This window comes from Strigops habroptila, chromosome 8 (assembly GCF_004027225.2).
Source record: "Strigops habroptila isolate Jane chromosome 8, bStrHab1.2.pri, whole genome shotgun sequence".
Classification (NCBI taxonomy): domain Eukaryota; kingdom Metazoa; phylum Chordata; class Aves; order Psittaciformes; family Psittacidae; genus Strigops; species Strigops habroptila.
Window position 1 is genome coordinate 42,472,340 of NC_044284.2, and position 13,649 is coordinate 42,485,988.

At 51.5% G+C, this 13,649-nt stretch overlaps 1 protein-coding gene across 4 annotated transcripts in view; it reads left to right on the plus strand.

The window, feature by feature from the left end:
• PBX1 (PBX homeobox 1) overlaps positions 1-13,649 on the plus strand; it is a 133,610-nt gene that overhangs the window by 46,099 nt on the left and 73,862 nt on the right. Inside the window, exon 1 of one of the 4 annotated variants that reach the window (XM_030495727.1) lies at positions 1,588-1,702. The exons of the other annotated variants lie outside the window; for them this stretch is intronic. Within the exon in view, the coding sequence (XP_030351587.1) occupies positions 1,621-1,702 (82 nt within the window). The 5' untranslated portion in view covers positions 1,588-1,620. Of the gene's footprint in view, positions 1-1,587; positions 1,703-13,649 lie in introns of those variants that run through there. 4 annotated transcript variants of the gene reach the window in all.

The window sequence follows — 13,649 nt, forward strand, 5'->3', positions numbered from 1 at the left end:
CTTAAGGCTGCAGGGATAACAGGTGCTTTCCTCTGCTGGGGCCTCACCTCAGACGGGGGTGGCAGCCCCAAAAGGTCTCCAAAATCTGGGTCAAAGTGACTTGGGGGCCTGACATCTAGGGTTTCCAGCAGGATCGGTGCTCTAAGGCACAGGGGCTCCTTGTCTCATGGATTTGCTGAAGACATGTTGGGGCCTTGTTGACCCTGCACAAGGTTTTTTCCACCACAAGCATACGATGTCTGATCTTGAAAAAATGGGGTGATTCAAGGTGATTCATCATGAGCGGTGCTCCTTTTTGGTAAAACAAGGCAAAGGGGACAAGCCTTCCTCAGCAGAGGGGCTCTGTGGAAGGGGTTTGATAGAGCACCTAACTGTGCTTGGGGTTTGCAGGGGGACCTGGGTCTGCCTGGTGGCCCAGCACAGCAGCTGTGGGCCATGTCCCATGAGTCTGGAGGGGATGTCTCTTGGGAAGAGCTGAAGGAGATGTGCCCAGTCTGCCAGGTGGGGATGTAGGGAGTGGTGGTGCTGGGAGCCACAGGGACATCCATCAACCTGACCAGCTGGCTGCTGGAGAGGTGTCAGGAGGCAGCAGCTTTCTGTCGCTGTTGATCTGGGCTGGGGTTGAACTTCTGACCTGGAGATAAAGGTCCTTCCCTCCCTCCTTGGCTCCAGTGCCCTTTTCCTCAAATTGCCCAGGCTTTCTCACCTGCATCCAGCCAGGCTCATAATGGAGAAAGGTCATTAATTGTGCTTCTGCCCTTCTGCATCCTGTTCCCCTTGGTACCTTCACCATGAGGCCATCTGACTCCACCAGAAGCCTACCTGCCTCCTGCTTTCCTTCCTCATCCTCTGCTCACCGTGGCTTTAGCTCTCAGCCCACCAAAACGTGCCAACGGATGTGCTGTGCCGTGCCATGGTGAAAGGAGAAGGGCTGGTGGTCCGTTAACTTTAGCATGAGCTGTTGAAGAGCCCTGATGGACAACCCAGCTGTTGCTTTCATTGGCCCTCCATGCCCCAGAGGCAACTTCATGAAATCCATGTGGAGTTTGGGTTTCGTTGGGTCCCCACAGCCAACAGAGCTGGATGGGCTTAGGCGTGGACACGGGAGAGGTTTCCCTATGTGTCCCCTCCTTCCCCACCCCGCAGAAGGAGAGAGCTAAGCTGGGGAGGGAGGAACGGGGTCCATGCAGATGCGTGTTATGTCTGCCACTAATTTTGTGATTGGAAACAAAGCAACAAAGGGAGGTGGTGCAGCGTGAGGATGGTTTAACCTTGATAAAACAGTGATTTCAACAAGGATGATGTTCTCCCATCTATCTTCATCCATCAAAGTGCTTCTGAAATATGCTGATGAAGCCTGTGGATAGGAGTACGGTGGAGTTAAATGGGGCGTTGCAAATGCTCTCTGTACCCCTGTGACAAGGTGGCGTTACTTACTGTCCAAATTTAGTACAGGGAACAGCAGGAACCGCTGCCTTTTGCTCTGTGGGCTGGGGTGGGATGCAGCCAGGGCTGTGTCCCCTCCGCGGAGAGTCAGAGATAGTAGTGGTGTCTCAGCACATCGCTTAATTTTCTCCTTTTCTTTAGTGCCACTGAAAGTCGTGAGTGCAGAAACAGTAAATGAATTCAACTTCACTATGCAAATGCCTTCTCCTCCCTAGCAGAGGGAGAAATTCAGTCATGCAAGATGCCAGGTTTGCAGGTAAGGCGATGGTCCTTTTGACTTGGGTTGAACATCAGCTGGAGGGTCTGGTCTGCAGAGGAGCAGGGGAGTTGGGGAATCCTGGGGCTTTGCTGTTTGTTTGGTTACCGCACGTTTTGTCTGTGTGTGCTGTGTCGGAATAGCAGCAATTAAGCTTTATTTATATGGGGTTTCCCAGCTTGCAGGGTGCGAAGTGATGATACGTGGGTGTGAGCTCAAGTTTGGGGATTAGCAGCATGGGCCAAGTGCCACAGTCTTTTTTGGTCAAGTATTTGAAGGCGCTTTACTGGCTGCGTGCGAGTGTAAATGTCGATAGGTCAGCAGTAAACTGAGCCCTGTAACCCAAGCTGCTGTTGTACCTGATCCTGCTGGGACTAGCAGTGTTCTGCTGGGACTACGGCATTACACGTGGCCCCAGTGCTTCCAGGCTGAGTTTCAGTGGTGGTGTCCCCGTGTCTAAGCTGGGCTGCACTGATGCCACAGTGAGCTGGGATCTCCTCACCTTGGAAAGGAGCAAGGTAAAGCTGGCACGGAGAATTGATCTGTTCCTGCTGTGCTTGAGAGCTGCAGGGAAATAAAAGACTGATGCTGATGGCGTGGGCCCATCCTGACACTGGGAGGAACTGGGGGTTCAGAGTCCCCTCCAAGTGCAGGAATGGGTCATCTCCAGCCAACTCTTTTTCTTGCAATTGGGCTTCTCTTCCTGGGTTGTCCTCCAAAGGGCTGACAAGGTGTGAGCACAGGCCTCCTTCCAGACCTGTGCTTGCAACAAGGTAAACATATCTGAAAAGCTTCTGTAGTCAGCAAGGCTCTGACATGGCTCCAGAGCATCCCAGTGATGGACTGGTGCAGCGCATAAGGCTGGTCAGTTTACAGCAAGACCGTTTCTTCCCCCTCTCAGCCTCTTGTGTTCCCATTCTCCCATTGCTGCTTCCACTCCTGATGCATTTGGGGGAAAGAAAAGTTGACAAAAGAAATGAATTATGCATAAGGAATTAATTTCCTTGATGAATAGGGACTTACAAACTCAATTGCCATTTGCTTTCAAGGGATGCTTAGGGGAGCAGGAGGGAGGGAATAAAAGCAGAGGATGGAGCAGAGGGTGAACGGCTGAGCCTGGAAGTGTTCCTGGCCTTTGAGTGGACTTTGGAAAAACAGCCTTGGGTCATTTAATGATGGGTCCCATATTCCCATCAATGTGTGGGGTTCTTTGCTGGGGTGAAAATCAGGGTGGTGAAGATGCAGCAATTTTAGCAGTGCATTTGTCTGAGTGCCATCCTTTGCTCAGAATAGGAGGAGAAAAGGACCAGATGAGGGTTTGTCTATTTTAATAGGTAGGAAAACTGTGAGAGGTGTGCACATGTGACTTGTTCAGGTCAGATACAGGCTGGGGGCCGATACAAGAGTAGTGCTTGGGGCTCTTGTGCTTCAGAAGTTTGCCTTTTTTCCCCTCGTATGCGCTTCCCTCCTGCATGCTGCTGTGTCCTGGGAGCAGAGCCAACAACTGGGAGCACTAAAAGCGCTGAAGTGAAGATGCTGTAAAAGAGCCTTCTGGAAACTTTGCCTAGCCAGAAAAATTTGCCCCCAAACCCAAGCAGAAAATTCAGATTCCTAATGGAAAGAGGGCATCTGCCAGCCCAAGCGATCTGACCATGTACACCAACACACAGCTCTTGTGCTGTGTGTTGGTGTACATGGGAAAAAGTCTCTTCCCATAGTGGAGGGATGGGACAGGTCTCCTGTTTAAGAGGGGAAAGGAAAAGTCTGCTTGTGATGCCGCTTGCTCTCGGATTGAGAAGTATTTCACCTTGCTCAGCATCAGGGGTGTTGAAAGAAAGTCTGACCTGGTTGTCACACTGGCTGATTAATTGGAGAAGTGGTGGGCAGAGCAAGACATGAAGGGGAGCCATGCTGGGCCCTGAGCTCAGCCCAACATTGGGCACAGTTAGTGTTGGGCAGGTTAGTTCAGTGTCCCTGTCTTCCCAACGTCTGGTTTCTCAAAGCCAGTGTGGTTCTTCCTGATGCGCTGCTGGTAATGCCTGCTTCTCCGATCCTCCTGTCATCTGTGCAGTTTGGGGCAGCCCTAAAATAATGAAGACTCTCGTCCTCCCAAAGAGTGCCTTCAGGAGAGGGGACTAGGAGCTCATGAGGAGGGTGCTGGAAGTGGTGTTTGGAGGTGGAGTAGGGGCTGCGCTGTGCCAGGGGCTGCACTCAGCGCTGAGTTGGGCAGCTGTGCTCTGGCCCCTTGCTGATGGGCAGTGGTTCTGCAACCATCCTCTTGCATTTTAGACACAATGGAAGGCCTCAGCATTGCTTGATGGTCCTTCAGGCCCAGATCCTGAGAGGGAAGCAGGCTGGCACCATCCTGGCCCAGTGCCCCTGCAGACCAGCATCAAAACGGGTGACCTGATGTAGATGGATAGTTTTCTCCTAGAGCCTGCAGTTTTCCTGCCCTTTGCAACTTGGCCTTTAAATGTTGCTGTCTCAGTGCGACTGATATACCTGGATACTCATGTACTTTGGATGAAACTTTGCAAGTGAGCAAAGTAAAGCATTGCTGGCTGCCTGGGTATTTCCTGAATCAGAGAAGACAGTGTGTGTTGGCAGAAGTTGTGCCAGAGCCATGGTGCTGGGTTCATATAGCACCACAACATGCCAGGAGCACCATCTGTACCTACACGCATGCCCCTGTGCTGCACATCAGCCCTGTGGCACACTGGAACTCTGTCTTGTCCGCTTGTTCACTTGTGTGATGAGCCTGGGGGATTTGTGCAATACTCATCTCACCCTGCTCCCTCCTTCCCTGTGCTGTTTGGGGGAGGGAGAGGTGTACCCCAGGCAAAGACAGCATCCCCAAAACCCCTGCCCTGGCAGCAGCTGCGTGGAGTTTGGGATCATGCTAGCCGGCTGGAAGGAGGAGGCACAAGTTCCTCCTGCTGTGGAAGGGGACCAAAGGAGTGAGAGTGCCTGGGGAAGGGTGGTTTAATCATGGGAAGGATGGCTTAATTGCTGCTTTTCTTTCCATACTCTTCTTGTCCATCCTCCTATTTCCCAAGCAGAGGGCAGAGGGGATCTGCGGGCAGGGGGCTTTGGAAGCTGTCGCTTTGCATTGCACGGCTTGGGAAAGGTCTCTACCTGCCTTATTTTGTCCCTTTTGCTGTCAGGGCTGACAGTGCTCATGTTTATTTCATCCAGCGTGGCGGCTGTCTCGTTTCCCTATCCTCCGATGTCATTAGCGCGCCGAGAGCGGGCCCTGCAGTGCTCAGCCTAATGAATTCCACTGTGGCTCTTCTCTCCCCACCTCGTTACCAAAGCTCAAGGTGTCAAATTAAACCTGGCCAGGGAAAGAAGAGAGAGAACAAGGCTCGGAAGGAGGAGGGGAGGATGTGTGTTGTAGGGGTTCCTTTGGTTCTAGGGTTTCCCCTTACTCCAACTATTTTCCTTTTAAGCTGTTTCCTTCACAGCTGGGGTTTCTCTTTGAGGCTGGACATGTTGTCACTCTGGAGGTGGTGACTTTGTCCATGGCCCTGGGTCCTCCTCTGTTGGCATGGGAGGAGGGATGTCCTCTAGGGTTGTCCCCACAGCAGAGCACATGTTGGCATCCTCTGCCCCTGCTCAGTTGTGGCCACTTGGGAGACAGTGGTGGGTGTGAAAGTGCCGTTTTAAAAACCAGGTGGCTGTTTCTCAGCTCTCAGTCCACCTCCTGGGTTATGCCATCAAGCTGGGATGAATTTTGCAAGTGGTTTTTATTGAAAGCTGCTGTCCCCCATCTCTGGTAGCTGGTGAATTTAGAGTGAGCTGCCACCCATCCTGAGAACTGGGGGTGCCAAAAGTCCCTGTCATCTCCAAGGCCAGGCTCTTCTGGGACACATTTTGCTTTTCTTTAGTATTTCTCACCTCCAGTTTGCCCAGCCCCTGGCACAGGAGGCTTGGGGGTCCCCTGCTTTCTGGAGCCAGAGTCTCCAGCCCTCAGAGGTGGCTGGACTGTGGCAGGACACCCACAGTGACAGCAGTTTGTCCCACCACCCCCTTTGCCCCGTCTGTCTTGGCTCTTATTGATTTAAAATAGTTTTGTAATATAATTATCTTCTCGTGGATGGGCTTTTTCATTGCATCGGCTGCTTCAGCTGTGGTGAGCATATTAATGTGGGATTAGTGCCATGGCAGAGCATGTGTTAGAAGTGCGGAGAGAGAGGCAGCCCCCTCCACTGGTGATTGTTTCCGCTGTCCCCCTAACTGGGTTGATTGGAGGCTGTGCTGAGCCCCTAAGAAGTGCCTGGTATCTGATGGGGACAGAGGAGCAGAGCAGAAGCCAATGGAAATGGGGATGAACTTTTCTTAGGATCTTGGGAAGCCAGGGCCCTTTTGCACCCCAGGTTTGACACCTCGGGGCCGCTGGTGGATGCTGCTGGGAGGATTTGGCTTGGAGAGAATCAGCCTGGGTGACAAAGTGACCCTGGGGTACCTCCAGTGACCTCCTGTCCTGCAGCCCTTGCTGGGCATGAAGCCATAATGAAGCTGTGGCTTGTGGTGTCAGCTTTTAACCCTGTGTGGGCAGCCAGGGCACAGATGGGTGCGCATGGAGGTGAGAAGCAATTTCACGTGCAACTGGTACTGCAAAGGGAGAGTGGAGAGAGGCACAATTTAATCACCTCGGCTGGCCCTGGGCCAAGACCGCCAAGGTTCAAACACCTCTTCATTGCAAGAGATGCCAGGGGAGTATTAATTGGCATAATTCGTCAACCATTTGGCACTTTGTGGTGTGTTGTCTGCCCAGTGTCCTCATGCTCCAGGCTGGGGGGATTTTGAGGAGCTTTGAGGCTTTTCTGGAAAGTGGGTGAAAACTGCTGAAAGTGGATGAAAACATGGTGTGGTGGTGGGGGGAGGGGAGGGTTGGTAGAAGTGTCTCCAAAATTGCCTGCAGGTGAGGAAGGCAATAGTGGTGGATTTTGTCTGTAGCTCCTGGTGCATCAGCCGCTTCCTCAGCAGGGTGGCACAGGAGTTGAACGGTTGTTTCAAGCCCAGCCCAAACATCCTCCCCTTTGCCTTACTCCACTTGCTTTTTGAGAAGGACTTAAGACCAAAAATGCTGTGGATGCATGACAAGCCTCTCCAGCAGCACCCGGAGCTGCCGTGTTTTGCATGGGCTTTGTTGGGTTCCCTGGACCATTATGGCACTGAAGATGTGGAGTCGTGAAAACTTGCTGAAGGGGCAGTCTGTGATAAAGCAGAAATGTTTTCCCTGCATTGTCCTGAAAAAAGGCAAGAGAAAGAAAAGCAGGCATCACCTCTGATGCACCTCTCTGCTTAAACATTCACCCCACTGGAGCAAGGAATGACTCCCTGTGCAGCAAAAAGGGGGTAAGCATAGCCTAGAATGGTCTCAATGTGGGTATCAACCTGATACATAGACATGTTGCTGCTTTTCCCAACCACAGGAGGCATCGAAATGCAGCCAAGTCATCTTGATTTGAGCAGTTCACATCATGTCCTGTCAGTTGGGTGGTAGTGCAACCATCTCCTCCTCTGAAGACCTGTGAGATTGAAGGCTCGTGTGACCTGAAAAGCCTCTTTTATTGGGAAAGCATGAAGCTGTTGCATGGCAAGTACCTGTGTGATGTAGGTATCTCTGAGGGTTTTGGGGCGGCTATATCAGGTGAGGCTGAAAGTGTACCCAGTAAGGCTGCCCTTGTTGCAAAAGCCTGGTGGCAGCTGCCAGGGGAAGGAACAAGAAGGAACAAGTCAAGAGTAAAAATGCCCCTTTGCTGGTGTCCCTCTAAAATTCAGGCAGTGAGCAGTTATAGACCTGGCAATGCTCAGCATGAGTTCCCTCACCCAGCTGGGTGGCTTCTGCTTTGCTCTGTGTGTAAGCCACCTTGTGTGGCAGGCGACAGGTCTTGCTGCACTGTGCCTCGGTTTCCCCATCTGGGCAGAGAGGTTGATATGCATTTGCTCCCGTTCTTTAGTGTGGTGGAGACAAATTCATTCAAGCAATTTGAAGTCCTCCAATGAAAAGCACTGGAGAAGCACAGAGTCTTATTAATTGTTGTTGAGAATATCTGTCAGTCTTGTGTGAGGAGCTGCTGGCTGAATTTCTGCTGTCTGCTCTGTCTAGGAGAAAGTAGTGACAATACTGAGACAATGAGAGTGGGGCTGTCATTCTCCTGGAAATCAGTCCTGCAGGCTGAAAACCTCCAGTTTTATAGGAGTGGTATATCCAGGCTGTGATGGGAGATGAGGCTCTGTTATGGTGCGTTGCTGTGGAGGCCTGGCCAGCCTTTGCTTTCAGGCACTGGTGGAGCGGTGAACAGGTACATACTATTTGGTTGGTGGTGGCCTTCCTCTTCTGAGAAGGAACTGCTGGTTGGCTTTTGGGTACTTGATGTGTCTGTTGATACTAACCCATGGGAGACTTAAGATGCAGGTCAGTTGGCAATAACAGGGAGTTGTTATTGCCTCTGCAAAACTGATGGCTCTTTGAGGTGATGGGTTTGTGCCTGATGAGTACCTGGACTCAGTTACTTGATAAGCCTTTCCAGAACAACAAACCAGAAATTTCTCGGTGGCTGTTAGGCCTGTGCTGAAGCAGTGATTAACCTCTTGGCTGTCTCACACTCTGCTTTGATTCTCATGCATCTTGGGATCCTCAGCCCTGCTGTGCTGAGCAGGCAGTTGGGGTCAGAGTTCTGGGCGCAGAGCTTGCTGGGAGCTGGTATCCATGTTTGTGATGCTGTCAAAAGAGCCTGTCCTTTAAGACTTGGGGAAGGAGGCACAGATTTGCCTTAGAAAGACACGGAGGAAGAAATTACTGGGGGTTGGAAAACTTTCATCCCTTGAGCCAGCTCATTGCCACCTATGTGCTTTCACCTGTTGAAAGGCTGTAGCACTGGCTTGTCTTGTAGGGCCTGACCCTTCTGATGGGGCAGTTTGTCTTGCTTGATGTGAAGCAGCCCAGAGTGAATTTGGTGCTCGCAACTCGACTGTTGCAGGTGATGTGTCTTGGTAGCTCTGAAGCATGGAGATCTCCATGGTTGGAGGTCGAGGCAGACAGGGAGAGCGGGAGTACTACCTGGTGACAAATCTTGGTGGGATAGCACAATGTCCATGGCAATGAAGGCCATGGAGAACTGTCTGACTTCAAACATCGTGTGTGGGTGAGCACCGACCCTGTGATCAGAGCCTGGACCATGCCCCTCGCTCTGCTGAAACATCTCTCCTTACTCCCTGGATGCTGCTGTGCCACCATGCATCCACATTCACCGCTCAGGGTTCTTCTGCCACAGATCAGGATCTCCCAGACTTGACTTCTCGTTTGGTGATGGGTGAGAACCTTGAGAGCTGTCTCCTTTCCCCAGCCCCATCCTGTGCTCTCTCACCCGTCATGACACTTAACATCTTCCTTGCGGATGAATTTGGCAGCGCTGGGCTGGGCTTTCTTGCCAGTGTGGCAACAGCCACGGCTCCCAGCTTGTTAGACTGAAAGAATGTGCCGTTTTAATTAATGATATGTAAATATCCTTGAATGGGCTGCATTTGCATATTAAGAGAGATTTGCGGAATCTGCGGAGTAATATATTTTAATTAAGGATTAATTAAAAATAATGGGAATTTCATTTCGCCTGGCAGAATCCGTTTAGATCTTTGCACGCGTCTGCTCGGGAGCCCGGTCGGAGTGCGCTGCCGGTGCTGTGGTTTGCAGTTGGGGCCAGCCACTGGTGCTGCTCCTCTCCTGGCTGGGTCCCGAAACCACTGGCAGAGCTGAGCAGCCGGTCCCCTTGGCCGCATAGCCCGGGTGCGGGTTTTGGGGCTGGTTTTTGATATTCTTTATGGCAAAATAAGCAAATGGCTGTGAGACACGGAACACTAGTTGTGTTGGCAATTATGTTAATAGCATGCTATTAGGCTATGATTCTATATGAGCAATTGGGGAGAAGAAATGCCTTACTGAGAGAGAATGATACAACAGACGTCTGTCTTATTGATACAGCTCCAGAGGAGCTTTCTGCGTAATTACACTCGGCCACTTTTCAGAGGTGGGGGCGAAGCTGTGGCCGTGGGATGGAGGGGAGAGTGGTCGTCTGCGTCTGAGGCAGGGGTGCCCTTGTGACACTCCAAGGAGGAAATTTTGGTACCTGGCAGCAACAGGCTGAGTGTCCTAGTGTCCTGTGGGCTCTTTGGTGTGCTGTTCTGGATGATCTTGCAAAAGGGATGTGTCCTGCATCGGTGGCCAAAGGGGCACTGTAGAGCTCTGGGGACCTTGGCAGAACCCCAGGGCTTGGTGGCTGGATCCCAGGGCTTGATTGATTGAACCATGGTGATGGAGAGTATCAACAGGGAAGCCTCACAGCTTCTTTGGTGTGACAGGGTCATGCCAAGCAGGTAGACAGGTGGCTCCGGTGACACTGGCAAGGAGCAGGGGAGCTCTTGAGGGGTTGAGGTGGGTGCGGAGCAGGAGGGAGAGCAGAGGAAGGGTGAGGGTGCTGGTCCCTCCATCCCACCCACCTTTTCCCAGCGCTAAGCCAGCTGCAGCATATCGAATGCAAATGGAGAAAATGCAGTTTGTGGTAAGTGTCCGCTAATAAATAACCTCCGAGTCTTCTCCCTATCAGGCAGTGACATCCTGCATTTCTCTTCCCCGCCGCACCAGCCCAAGACATTTAATGATGTGGTGCTCCTTACGGGATGTGCCGCCCATGCTAAATATCCCCAGCCTTCACAAAATGGTGGGCAGAGAGCCCAGCTCAGCTCCGGCAGCCCCACACCTCTCCTCGCAGCCCTGGGCAGGGAGGTCGGTGGTGTGGCACCCGCATCCCCCTCCCCATCCCTGGTGCCGGGCACGGACCCCTCCGCCACGCTCGCCCGCGGTCGCTGGAGGATTTCATTAACTGCACGAAGTAAAAAATAATCAATTTCAGATGTTCCCAGTGTTTGTGGTAATGGTCTCTCTAACCATTCTGATTAGCTGAGTGAAATGGAATTTTTCTTTTAAATTACAGCACGTTGACATTAGATATAGGCAAACTTTGTGTGCATGGGGGGGAGGGGACAGGCTTTTTACACTCATCCCTATCCTTCTCCCTCCCTGGCCATCACTCACCTTATCTTTCCATCACCCCCTCCCCAATCACACCAAAATCTTCAGTAACTTCTTACTGCTACCCACCAGACTGTGATTTATTTTTCCCTCCCTGGGCTTTGTGAAAACCCTGGGGGTTTGGGCTGGTGGGGGTGCATTTTCCTTCTTTTAAGAAATTTATGTTTTTATTTTTCAATGTTTTCCGCAGCGTTTTGGACTGGGACCAGTGCTGCCACCAGGTTGGGCTTCTTTTCCCCCATCCTCCTGGCTTCTTCCCTCCATTCTCTTGGCCGTGCATGTGGTTTTGCTTCGGTTTTGCCACACTCCCATTTTGTTTTGCTGTTTCCTTTCGGTGTTGTGAGCAGTGCAGTCCGCAGTAAAGTAGATAGCAAGAGCCGCGGCCGTGTGCCTTGGGAGCAGGCTGAGCTCCTTCCTCCTCCGGCTGTCTCTCATACCGATCTCCCTTCCCCGTACTCTTTCTATTTCCCCAGGCTGAATTTTTTGGACTCCAAACAAGCCCACGGCAGCCCTTCCATTATTAATTTTTTCCTTTTTTATTTATTTTTCATGTGTTTTCCCCCTACCTTCCTTTATTCCCCCTTTTGCCGGCGTGTGGTGGTGGCTGCGGGTGGATGCTGGTATGGCGCAGCCCAGCCCAGGCTTTGGACTTCTCCTTTTGATAAGCTGTCATCCCCCGGCCCCGCACAGGGATTTGATCAGAGCGCGCTCTCGACCCCGTGGAAGACATTAAACACCCTCCCAGACCCTTTCCTCTGTCTCCATCTCTGAACCTTTCACTCTCCTTTAATGAGAATTTCTCCTAATTATTTCAGTGGCTGCAGCACAGGGACCGCAGTGTAGTTAGATCTTGATACTGGGACGTGACTGTTATGCTGATAAAGGCAAAAGATCAATAATTTAGGCCCTAGCGTTAATGGCAGAGCTGAGCGCTTAAGTGTCTGTATTCAGGTTTAGTCCTGAAGGTTTCTGGAGTATTAATGATTTCCAGAGGAATTCCCCTGCTTCCTCTTTCCTTGTGCTGCCGTTGCTTTTTCTCTAGTCCTGTCTCTTTTTGAAACCACTCTCTCCTCATTTTGTTTTTTTTTGTTTTTTTTTTTTTTTTCTCTCCTCATTTCCCTACTCTGCAGCCATTCTGCTTTGCTTTTGGGTTGCCCCTGAGTTGCCCTTACACAATTTACCTGGGGATGTGGCAGTGTGTTAGAAAGCAAAGGGAGAGAGCAGAACCTGGGGAGAGGAAGCACTGAAAGGGGGGGGCAGTGTGTGTAAAAAAAATTATCAATTTCTTTCTGTTCTGCCTTGGAGACTGCAAGATGGGCCCCACTTGGGAGACAAGCAGCATGGCTGCATCTGGGCAATGGCTTGGGTCGCCTTCTGTGGGAGCTGGAGGTCTTCATCTGTGATGGAGGTGCCACAAAGTGTGGTGGTGCAGGTGGGGTTACCTTCAGCACCATGTGGGGCCATGGCCTGGTCACCCATGCTGTCCCCCCAGCCACCAGATGAATGTGGAGGGGGAAGACGACCCCTCCCCCCCCGAGCATGAAACACTGTTGTGCTCTGTTTTCTTGTCTCTGTTTCCATATACATCTGCCAAGCCCTCAGCACAGCCTCTCTCTTCTGCACCCTTGCAGACCCATTTTTGCTGCAGGAACTCATGTCCCTGCCCATTCACATCAGCTTAAAGGAGGTTGCTGGCAGAGGGGGGAAAGTGTGCTGTGCTGAAGATGCTCCTACATCCATGATCCCTAGCTGCTTTCCTGCGAAAGGTTCTTGTCCTTTGCGAAAGGTTCCCAGCGCTGCTTGGTGCAGGGCCGGGTTTGTCCGGGGATGCTGGGTTGATTTGAGGTGGGATGGGGGAATAGGAAATGCATCTGCTGGAGATCCTGGTGCTCTGTGCTCTTTTCCTCCCAGTGCTGTGACCCATCTGCCTTCTTGCTTGCTGGGTTTCCTCCCCCAGGCCAGTGTGTCTGAGCCGATGCCTGGCTGCCCAGGAAGTGTTTGGAGGCCCAAGGTGGAAAGGGGGAAGTTTAAGAGAAGAGAGAGGGGTGGGAAAAATTAACCAGTTTTCTAGTGAGGCATAAGCACTTTACTTGGTTTTTTGGTTGTGGGTTGTTTTTTTTTATCCCCCGAGCCTGTTAGTAGTTGAGGATTCAGGAAATACTGAGTTGATTTGAAAGAAGATGACAAATGATGAAGGGAAATTGGGGGATAAAGACTGTTATTTAGCCACAAGGAGCCCTGGCTGGGAATCACTACTATACGCATTAGCTGGTTAATGGGAATTTTGCTTGGGTTATCTCCATCTTGATCAGGAAAGAGAGGCTGTGAGTGCCTGGATTTTGTGTCTTTTTGTTCTCTTTGGTGCCCCAGGCTGTACTTTGCTGCAAAGGGAATGGGAAGGATTTCTTGAGAGTTGCAGAGCATCCCTCTCCTCCCATGCTCCGGGACTCTCCTGAGGATCACTGCCTCTCTGGCTCAGCATTGAGCTCACCAGGCCTCCACTGCCATCCCCAGTCCCCAGTCTGCGCAAGAATTGGCAAAGCATCCTCGGTCCCTTTCAGTGTTGAGAAGTGTCTCATATGCCCTGTGTGCCACAAACCAGATAGCCCGGAGAAGGTGGAAGTACTGATTTGTGTTTTCTAAGGATGTCTTTATTGATGTGGGAAGCCTCACTGTTGAGGGTTGGCCTTTCCTGAGGATCAGCACTACTCCGTGTTGTGCTTTCTTCTCTGACACTGAATGCCGTGAGACTCGTCTCTCCCAAGACTCCTGGAGCTTTGAGGGGAAAAAACGAACAAAAATATGAGTTTCCTACTGAAGTGGAAGCTGGCAGTACTGCAGGTGCCAGTGAGC